General features: G+C 41.5%; 1 protein-coding gene across 1 annotated transcript; it reads left to right on the plus strand.

Annotated features, from left to right (window-relative positions):
* The first annotated feature begins 5,082 nt into the window (after positions 1-5,082).
* LOC105518685 (T-complex protein 1 subunit zeta-like) lies at positions 5,083-7,305 on the plus strand. The gene is given in 5 exon segments (XM_011951764.1): positions 5,083-5,549; positions 5,849-6,140; positions 6,142-6,199; positions 6,202-6,548; positions 6,550-7,305. Coding segments are annotated over 5 exon segments (1,599 nt in total). The 3' UTR covers positions 6,985-7,305.
* Positions 7,306-11,625: the final 4,320 nt, after the last annotated feature.

The raw sequence follows: 11,625 nt of genomic DNA on the forward strand, positions 1-11,625 counted from the left end.
TAACTTTATGCAGTGAATTTGCCTGTGAGTCATAGAGAAAACCAGTGCCATTGAGGGCGAACTCTTAGCTTTTCTCTTTCCCCCAACTAAATTATCTTCAAGGGCACTGTCTCATCCTCCTTTGCAGCCAGTTTCTGAGGAAGAGCTGTCTTTCCTATTTTAGACCATCCCCCCTCTTTCCCTTCACACCCCCCAGGGTTTCCACTGAGTGCCTTTTTTTCCAGTATCTTCAGCCTCCCACTCTCTAAGTTCTCTCAGCATTAACAAAGTCTTTTCTTCCTTTCGTATCGTTTCTATCCATAATTGTCCTAGACGTCAGAAACTGCCAAGCACCAGTCCCTGAACTCTTCCTAAGTAGTGCTGAAATTTCACTAATTTATGAAGAAAAAAGAAAAATCATAACAATTTGTCATTAAGCTAAAGTAATTAAAGTGATTTTCCTTTGTTCTGACATTATGGCCTTTTTTTTTTTTTAATGTTAAAATATTTTTTATACTGCCTTTCAGAAGTGTGAAGACTTTGCATAAGAAAAAAACCTCTTTGCCACGTTAGGCCATTGGGATTTGGGGCGTCTCTGTTAGTGCATAACCTAGCCCAGAAGCTCACAAGCATTTTAGTCTCAGAACATCCCTACATTCTTTATACTCTTAAAAATTATTAAGGACTTGTATTAATTATATTTTCTTAATTTCCGTATTCTTACTTTTTTTTTTTTTAGACAGAGTCTCACTCTGTTGCCAGGCTGGAGTGCAGTGGCGCAATCTCAACTCACTGCAACCTCCGCCTCCTGGGTTCAAGTGATTCTCCTGCCTCAGCCTCTTGAGTAGCTGGGACTACAGGCGCCAGCCACCATGCCCAGCTAAATTTTGTATTTTTAGTAGAGACGGGGTTTCACCATGTTGGCCAGGATGGTCTCTATCTCTTAACCTCGTGATCCACCCGCCTCGGCCTCCCATAGTGCTGGGATTACAGGCATGAGCCACCATGCCCGGCCAATTTCTGTATTCTTTGTATGCTTGGTGTCTGGGGCCTTGCTGACCAGTCAGAGGCTACCCCTCCCAGAGGTAGCTAATTATTCCTAGAGATGGAAAACAACTATCGTGTGACCATACTTTGTATATGCAAACTATCCAATCAAAAACCCATACCCCCAGGTGCTCCCTTTCTCAGACTCTCACCAGGGCTGAGTGGTGAGCACTCAGCATTAAACTTCAGAGCATTACTCCCCTGTCCTAATCACCTGAGGGCCAGGTACCAGACCACTGTGAGACAACCCTGGAGCCAGCTGAAATTATTCAAATTAGCTGATTCTTAGCCTGCTTACCCTTTCTCACCCATTCCAGAATGCACACATCACAATCAAGGCTCTTGCCCATGCTTTCCCCTCACTCCTGCCTCCCAGCTGACCTTGATTCTTCCTCTTGTGGCCCTGAATGCTGTAGTGTGTGCTCCTTCCTTTGGAACTGTGAGTAACAACTATCCTTTCCAAAACTGAAAAGTGGTGAGAAAAGTAACATTGTTTCAACTTCTGCAAGTCTCTTTAATGTCTGCCTTAATAGAATGAAGCTAGATTTTTCAGATCTGCTTCTGTATTCAGACAGCTGCAATATCACATTCTGGAAAACTCCACAATATATTCCTGAGAGATTGAGAGTGAATAAGACAAATAAATTTAGTATTATTAAGAAATTGGTTTTGACCTCACAGATCCACTGAAGGATCACCAGACCACATTTAAGATTTTCTAGGCCAGGCACAGTGGCTCACATCTGTAATCTTAGCACTTTGGGAGGCCGAGGCAGGCAGATCACCTGAGGCCAGGAGTTTGAGACCAGCCTGGCTAACGTGATGAAACCCTGTTTCTACTAAATAATACAAAAAATTATGTAATCCCAGCTACTCAGCAGGCTGAGGCAGGAGAATCGCTTGAACCCGGAAGGCGGAGGTTGCAGTGAGTCAAGATTGCGCCATTGCACTCCACCTTGGACATCAAGAGCAAAACTCCGTCTAAAAAGAAAAAATTCTTTTCCAGTGGATAAATTCCTGGAAACAAGCAACCTCCCGAGATTGAACCAGGAAGAAATAAAATTCCTGAATATTAAAACAACTTAAAAGAGTGTAATTGGATTATTTGTAACTCAAAGGATAAATGCTTGATGGGATGGATACCCCATTCCCCATGATGTACTTATTTCACATTGCATGCCTGTATCAAAACATCTCATGTATCCCATAAATATAGACACCTACTATGTACCCACATAAATTTTAAAATAAAAAAGGAAAAAAAAAAAACCCTAAACATACCAATAATGAGTAACAAGATTGAATCAGTAATAAAAAATCTCCCCCCACCCCAGATGGATTCACCATCTGGTTTGGGGCTTTTCTGCGGGGAGAGGGTAAGATTTTTATTACTGAGCCAAATTCTACAGAACACACAAAGATAAATACCAAGGGGAGTTAATACCAATCCTCATGAAACTATTCCAAAAAAGGAGGAAAGAATTCTCCCTAGCTCATTCTATGAGGCCAGTATCACTCTGATATGAAGAAACGGACAAGGACACAAAAAAAAGAGCTACAGATCAATATCCCTGATGAAATTAGACGGAAAAAAAAACACTCTCAACAAAATACCAGCAAATCGAATCCAACACCACATCAAAAAGATAATACACCAGGATTAGGCAGAATTTATCCCAGGGATGCAGGGATGGTTCAAACATGCAAATCAATAAATGTGATACATCACATAAACAGAATGGACAAATACCAAATGATCATCTCAATAGATACAGGAAAAGCATTTGATAAAATTCAACATCACTTCATGATAAAAATCCTCAACAAACTAGGCATAGAAGGAGCATACCTCACCTTAATAAAGGCAGTATATAACAAACCTATAGCCGGCATCATACTTAACAGGGAAAACTTGAAAGCATTCCCTCTAAGAACTGGAAAAAGACAGGGATATCCTCTTTTACCAAATCTTATTCAATAGAGTACTGTAAGTCCTTGCCAGAGCATCAGGCAAGAGAATTTTTAAAAAAGGCATCCAATTTGGAAAAGAGGAGGTCAAATTATTCCTATTAACTGATGATATGGTTTTTGTTTCATTTTGTTTTTTTCTTTTTGAGATGGAGTCTCACCTGTCACCCAGGCTGGAGTGCAGTGGTGTGATCTCGACTCACTGCAACCTCCGCCTCCCAGGCTCAAGCAATTCTCCTGCCTCAGCCTCTCAAGTAGCTGGGATTACAAGCACCAGCCACAATGCCTGGCTAATTTTTGTATTTTTAGGAGAGACAGGATTTAACCATGTTAGCCAGGCTGATCTCAAACTCCTGACCTCAGGTGATCCACCAGCCTCGGCCTCCCAAAGTGCTAGGATTACAGGTGTAAGCCACCACACCTGGCCTGATGATATGATTTTATATCTAGAAAACCCCAAAGACTTCACCAAAAAACTCTTAGATTTGATAAATGAATTCAGTAAAGCTTCGGGATACAAAATTAATGTACACAAATCAGTAGTGTTTGTCTACATCAATGATTTAGCTGAGGACCAAATTAAGGAGGCAATTTCTATTTACAATAGCTACAACAAAATAAAATACCTAGGAATATATTTAACAAGTGAGGGGAATAATTTCTATAAGGAGAACTATGAAATACTGATAAATGAAATTGTAGATGACACAAACAAATGGAAAAATATCCCATGCTCATAGATTAGAAGAATCAATATCATTAAAATGACTGTACTACCTGGCTAACACAGTGAAACCCCATCTCTACAAAAAATACAAAAAATTAGCCAGGCTTAGTGGCGGGCGCCTGTAGTCCCAGCTACTTGGGAGGCTGAGGCAGGAGAATGGCGGGAACCCAAGAGGCGGACGGAGCCTGTTGTGATCCCAGATCACACCACTGCACTCCAGCCTGGACGACAGAGAGACTCTGTTTCAAAAAAAAAAAAAAAAAGGACTGTACTACCCAATGCAATCTACAGATTCACTGTAATCCTTATCAAATTACCAACATACATTTTTCACAGAATTAGAAAAAACTAAAAAAAAAAAAAAAAGAAAGAGAAAACTACCCTAAAAATTCATATGGAATCAAAAAAAGAGCCTGAACAGCCAAGGCAATCCTAAGAAAAAAGAACAAAGCTGATCCCGGCGTGGTGGCTCACTCCTGTAATCCCAGCACTTTGGGAAGCCCAGGCAGGCGGATCACCTGACATCAGGAGTTCAAGACAAGCCTGGCCTACCAACATGGTGAAACCCCATCTCTACTAAAAATACAAAAATTAGCCGGGTGTGGCCAGGCGTGGTGGCTCACGGCTGTAATCCCAGGACTGTTTGGGAGGCCAAGGCGAGTGGATCACCTGAGGTCAGGAGGTTGAGATCAACCTGGCCAACATGGTGAAACCTCGTCTCTACCAAAAATACAAAAAAAAAAAAAAAAAAATTAGCTGGCTGTGATGGCAGGTGCCTGTAATCCCAGCTACTCAGAAGGCTGAGGCACAAGAATCACTTGAACCCAGGAGGCGAAGGTTGCAGTGAGTTGAGATTGTGCCATTACACTCCAGCCCTGGCAATGAGTGAGACTCCATCTCAAAAAAAACAAAAACAAAAACAAAAACAAAATAAACAAAGCTGGAGGCATGACATTACCTGACTTCAAATTATATAACAAGGCTGTAGTAACAAAAACAGCGTGGTATGGTATAAAAAATAAACACATAGATCAATGGAGCAGAATAGATAACCCAGAAATAAAGCCACATACTTACAACCAACTGATCTTTGACAAAGTCAACAAAAAAATATGTTGGGGAAAGGACACCCTGTTCAATAACTGGTGCTGAGGAAACTGGATAGCCACATATAGAAGAATGAAACTGGAGCTATATATCTCACCATATGCAAAAATTAGTAACTGAAGTTGGATTAAAGACCCAAACACAAGAGCAGAAACTAAAAATCCTAGAAGAAAGTAACCCCATTTAAAAAAAGGGCCACACTGACTCTGGGCTCTCTGTGCCACATGGCTTCCTTTTCCTCCACTGCAGCAGCTATGGCGGTGGTGAAGACCCTAAACCCCAAGGCCGAGGTGGCCCGAATGGAGGCGGCGCTAATGGTCAACATCAGCGTTATGCAGGGTCTGCAGGACGTGCTGAAGACCAATCTGGGGCCCAAGAGCACCATGAAGATGCTTGTTTCTGGCGCTGGAGACATCAAGCTTACTAAAGATGGCAGTGTGCTGCTTCACGAAATGCAAATTCAACACGCAACAGCTTCCTTAATAGCAAAGGTAGCAATAGCCCAGGATGATATAACTAGTGATAGTACAACTTCCCATGTCCTAATCATTGAAGAGCTACTGAAACAGGCAGATCTCTACATTTCTGAAGGCCTTCATCCCAGAATAATCACTGGAGGATTTGAAGCTGCAAAGGAAAAGGCCCTTCAGTTTTTGGAAGAAGTCAAAGTAAGGAAAGAGATGGACAGGGAAACACTTATAAATGTGGCCAGATCAAGCCTGTAATCCCAGCACTTTGGGAGGCTGAGACGGGCGGATCACGAGGTCAGGAGATCGAGACCATCCTGGCTAACACGGTGAAACCCCATCTCTACTAAAAAATACAAAAAACTAGCCGGGCGAGGTGGCGGGTGCCTGTAGTCCCAGCTACTTGGGAGGCTGAGGCAGGAGAATAGTGTAAACCCAGGAGGCGGAGCTTGCAGTGAGCTGAGATCCGGTCACTGCACTCCAGCCCGGGCGACAGAGTGAGACTTTGTCTCAAAAAAATAAATAAATAAATAAATAAAATAAATGTGGCCAGAACATCTCTTGGCACAAAAGTTCATGCTGAACTTTCAGAGGCCCTAACAGAGGCTGTAGTGAACTCCATTTTGGCCATTAAAAGACAAGATGAACCTATTGATCTCTTCATGGTTGTGATCATGGAGATGAAACATAAATCTGAAACTGATACAAGCTTAATCAGAGGGCTTGTTTTGGACCATGGAGCACAGCATCTTGATAAGAAGAAAAGGGTGGAGGATGTATACATTCTCAAGTGTAATGTGTCATTAGAATATGAAAAAACAGAAGTGAATTCTGGCTTTTTTTTTACAAGAGTGCAGAAGGAGACAAAAACTCATAAAAGCTGAAAGGAAATTCATTGAAGATAAGAGTTAAAAAAAATAGAACTGAAAAAGAAAGTCTGTGGTGATTCAGATAAAGGATTTGTTATTAATCAAGAGGGAATTGACCTCTTTTCCTTAGATGCTCTTGCAAAAGAAGGCATAGTCACTCTGCACAGAGATAAAAGGAGAAATATAGAGAGGCTGACTCTTGCTTGTGGTGAGGTAGCCCTGAATTCTTTTGACAACCTAAATCCTGATTGCTTGGGACATGCAGGACTTGTATACAAACATACATTGGGAGAAGAGAAGTGCACCTTTATTGAGAAATGTAACAAAACTCACTCTGTCACATTATTGATCAAAGGACCAAATAAGCACACACTCATTCAGCTCAAAAGATGCAGTAAGGGATGGCTTGAGGGCTGTCAAAAATGCTATTGATGAGGGTTGTGTGTTTCCAGGTGCTAGTGCTGTGGAAGTGGCAATGGCAGAAGCCCTGATTAAATATAAGCCCAGTGTAAAGGGCAGGGCACAGCTTGGAGTCCAAGCATTTGCTGATGTGTTGCTCATTATTCCAAAGGTTCTTGCTCAGAACTCTGGTTTTGACCTTCAGGAAATACTAGTTAAAATTCAAGCAGAATGTTCAGAATCAGGTCAGCTTGTGGGTGTGGACCTGGACACAGGTGAGCCACTGGTAGCAGTAGAAGTAGGCATATGGGATAACTGTTGTGTAAAGAAAGAGCTTCTTCACTCCTGCACTGTGATTGCCACCAATATTCTCTTGGTTGATGAGATCATGCAAGCTGGAATGTCTTCTCTGAAAGGTTGAATTGAAGCTTCCCCTGTATCTGAATCTTGAAGACTCTGCAAAGTGATCCTGAGGAATACAGCTGTGGAATTTTTGTCCAAGCTTCAAATGATTTTCAGAGGAATTTTCCCATATGAAAAAAGGAAAGAACACTAGCATCTGTTGAAATTCAGAAGTTCTGAACTTATAATTACAGTATTTTTTAAAATTGCACTGAAGCATATGCACATAAAGCAGGTATTTCGTCCAGTGAACAGGATATTTGGATTTGGTGGCAGTGACATAAAATTCCTGTTAGATAAACATATGTTACCTACGTTGTTATTAAATATTTGTTGAAAAAAATGGGCAAAGGACAGGAACAGACATTTCTCAAAAGAAGACATGCAAGTGACCAACAAACATATGAAAAAATGCTCAACATCACTAATCATCAGAGAAATGCAAATTAAAATCATAATGAGATACCATCTTATGCCACCAGAATGGCTATTATTAAAATGTCAGAAAACAACAGATGTTGGCAAAGATGTGGAGACAAAGGAATGCTTTATGCATTGTTGGTGGGAATGTAAATTAGCACAACCTTTATGGAAAACAATATGGGGATTTCTCAAATAACTAAAATAGAACTACCATTTGATCCAGCAATCTCACCAGTAGGTATATATCTGAAGGGACAGAAATCAACATATCAAAAAGATACTTGCACTCATATGTTTATCACAGCACTATTCACAATAGCAAAGATATATAATTAAAGTAAGTGTCCATCAGCTGAAGACTGGATAAATAATATGTATACACACACACACACACACACACACACACACACTCATCATGGAATACTACTCAGCCCTAAAAAAGAATGAAGTCATATCTTTTGCAGCAACATGGATAGAACTGGAGGCCATTATCCTAACTGAAATAACTCAGAATGTCAAATATTGCATGTTCTCACTTGTAAGTGGGAGCCAAACAGTAGGAACACATGGACACACAGAGTAGAATAATAGACACTGAAGACTGCACAAGGTGGGAGTCTGAGAGGGGAATGAGGGTTGATAAATCACCTGTTGAGCACAATGTTCACTATTCAGGTAATGGGTACACTAAAAACCCAGACTTCACTACTATGCAAAATCTGCACTTTTGTCCCCTAAATATATTTAAAAAAAATTTTTTTAAAGATTACCTTATTTGGCTGGGCATGGTGGCTCACGTCTACAATCCCAGCACTTTGGGAGGCCAAGGCAGGTGGATCACCTGAGGTTGGGAGTTCGAGACCAACTTGACCAACAAGGAGAAACATCATCTCTAATAAAAATACAAAGTTAGCCAGGTGTGGTGGCACATGCCTGTAATCCCAGCTACTTGGGAGGCTGAGACAGAAGAATTGCTTGAACCTGGGAGGCAGAGGTTGCAGTGAGCCGAGATCGCGCCATTGCACTCCAGCCTGGGCAACAAGAGCGAAACTCTGTCTCAAAAAAAAAATTGTCTTCTTCATTTTTTGAATGGTCATAATCTTAATGCAGGTCCTCTAGAAAACAGAGCATTATACTTTGAGAGGTGAAAACCCAGAACAAAGAGTGAGAGGAAAAAAAGATTTGAGGCAAGGAAAAGAGATGAAGCAAAGTGACACAATGTGCTACTGTGTTGGCTACCACTTCATCCAAAACTTCAGAAAACACACACACAAATACGGAAGGTCATTCAGCCACATGTGCTGCCTAGCACATGAGAGTTCTCCAGAAGGGCTGCAAGGAAGAACTGCATCTCAGAGTTTCCATGGGAGAGAGAATCTTGCTGCCTGCCTCCCTCTGTTTCCTAGTTCCTATTAATTAAGGGTCTCCCCACAGAAAGCTAACTCATCCACATTTTTGAGTAGTGTCATCAAGTCCTTCAGCAGCCACTCAGGAGGCCAAATTCAATTCTGCATGGTGTATGCAGTGTTTCATCCAAGCCCAGAGTTGGGGCGTGATGCAGTACATAGGGCATGTGAATTGGAAAAGAAGTCAGATTATCCCTTTTCAAGCCTGGGCATTCTACTCAGATTTCAGCCAGCCTGACAAAGATGGTAGAGAAGGCTCGGTCTGGAAAGTGGGTGAAACCTTCAGATGGAAAGAGGCTGGGCGCAGGGGTTCATGCCTATAATCCCAGCACTTTGGGAAGTCAAGGCAGGAGGATTGCTTGAGCCCAGGAGTTTCAGATCAGCCTGGACAACATGGCAAGACCCTGACTCTACCAAAAATTTAAAAACTTTAAAAGGCTGCAGGGCAGTCAAGGGAAGCAGTCTGAAAGTGTCTAACACTGTAACTGACATTTGTATAATGCTCAGATCTACTGCTCTAAGTACAGAGGTGGCTCTCCTGAAGTGGTAACATTTCTTTTTTTATTTTTATTTTTATTTTTATTTTTATTTTTGAGATGGAGTCTCTCACCACGCCCCAGGCTGGAGTGCAGTGGCGCGATCTCGGCTCACTGCAAGCTCTGCCTCCCAGGTTCACGTCATTCTCCTGCCTCAGCCTCCCGAGTAGCTGGGACTACAGGCGCCCACCACCATGCCCAGCTAATTTTTTGTATTTTCAGTGGAGACGGGGTTTCACTGTGTTAGCCAGGATGGTCCCGATCTCCTGACCTCGTGATCCACCCGCCTTGGCCTCCCAAAGTGCTGGGATTACAGGCGTGAGCCACCATGCCCGGGCAAGTGGTAACATTTCTTGAAAGGAATATAATCTATGAAGATTATTGGGAGAGTACATTTTAATAGTCATATAAATAATCACATTTTAAATGAAATATAATGAACATATGTAGTAACTGAATAACACAATTTATCCAACGTGAACCTTGACAGATGCGTCTTAGCCTATAGCAACTAGTCTTAGCCTATAACAAATATGATGCAATGGATAGTATGCTTGATATTCACTGTATCCAACTCTCAATGCTATTTAATACACTGTATTATTCAGACTCCAATTTGCTTAAAAATCAGTTGGAGTGAATTATACTACAGTTTGTTTTGCTAATGAAATATGTAAAACCTTTGAAATCACTGTGAAAAGAATGAGAACTCGAGATACATTCATAATGGCAGTCAAATTGAGAGAGAGCTCTTCCAGGTAATGTTTCACTAAAATAACACTGGAAAATGGCTTGAGATGGAAGCTGGCGTGGGTTGTGCTTATTACAAAACTATTTTGCACTTGTCATTTTGAAGAACAAAAAGTATGAGCTCTACTAGTTAATACTCAAAAACAAGGCAAATCATTGTTTCCTGCTAACAGTCTTAAATACTGAACTATGGAACATGTTTGTTTCCATTGAATCTCTCTTGAGATTTCAAATTACTTATTCCTGTTGTATTCATTGTGACTTTCAAGGTTTATCACATGACTTGCCATGGGTGTGTGTATGTGTGTGTTTAAAGAGTAGTTATTTCAAGTGGCTTGTGGAAGAGCAGAAATCCTCAGCAAAGAATATGAAAACTGTGTAAACAATTGAGAATGTATATATAAGTTGTCATCTTTACAGCAAACTGGAGTTTTTCAGCTGAACAAGACAAAGTATATTAGGCATGGCTGCAGGAACAGCATTCCCCAAGGCCTTACCAGCGGTAAAGCATTACCTACAAATCCCATGAAGTGGAGGCAGATAATGAAGAATGCAGTTCTAACGGCCAGGAGTCACACCAAACTATTTCTCATGCAGCTCTCTAAGATCCACACAGTTTATCATGTCCCCTTGATTCAAAATTCATTCTTTTGCTGATACCTAAGCACCCATGACTTTCAAATATTAATCTCCAATCCCAGCGTCTCTACAAGTTCCAAACCATATATTCACAGTGGGACCTCAAAATCATCATGTCTCAAAAAGAATCTGTCACCTATTCTTGCAAGTCTACCTTCCTTTCTATATTTTCTATTTTAGTTGATCATATTGCAATCCACTTACTCTCTTAAGCTAGTCATTTCATGCATCCCTTCAAAAGTATTTTTTCGTATAGTAGGTCCTGGGGATACAGCAGTAAACAAAGCAAAATCCCTTTCCTCATGGATCTTATATTCTAGTGAAATAGACAAGAAATTGTGTGTGTGTGTCAAGTTCAGTGGAAAAAAAATGAAGGAGAATAAAGGGATAGTGAGTGACAGATATTTTGTTTGTTGTTGTTGTTGTTGTTTTTACTTTGAGTTCCAGGATACATGTGCAGAACGCACAGGTTTGTCACATGGGGGTGTGTGAGCTGTGGCTGTTTGTCACATGGTGTGTGTGAGCTGTGGCGGTTTGTCACATGGTGTGTGTGAGCTGTGGCGGTTTGTCACATGGTGTGTGTGAGCTGTGGTGGTTTGTCACATAGGGGTGTGTGAGCTGTGGCTGTTGTTTGTCACATGGGGGGTGTGTGTGTACTGTGTCACACATGGCGTGTGACAAACCACCAGAGCTCACACACTTATATGACAAACCACCACAGCACACACACACCCCTATGTGACAAACCACCACAGCTCACACACCCCTATGTGACAAACTGCCACAGCACACACACACCATGTGACAAACGGCCACAGCTCACACACCCCTATGTGACAAACCACCACAGCACACACACACCATGTGACAAACAGCCACAGCTCACACACCCCTATGTGACAAACC

The sequence above is a fragment of the Colobus angolensis genome, unplaced genomic scaffold (genome assembly GCF_000951035.1).
Source record: "Colobus angolensis palliatus isolate OR3802 unplaced genomic scaffold, Cang.pa_1.0 Scaffold327, whole genome shotgun sequence".
Classification (NCBI taxonomy): Eukaryota; Metazoa; Chordata; class Mammalia; order Primates; family Cercopithecidae; genus Colobus; species Colobus angolensis.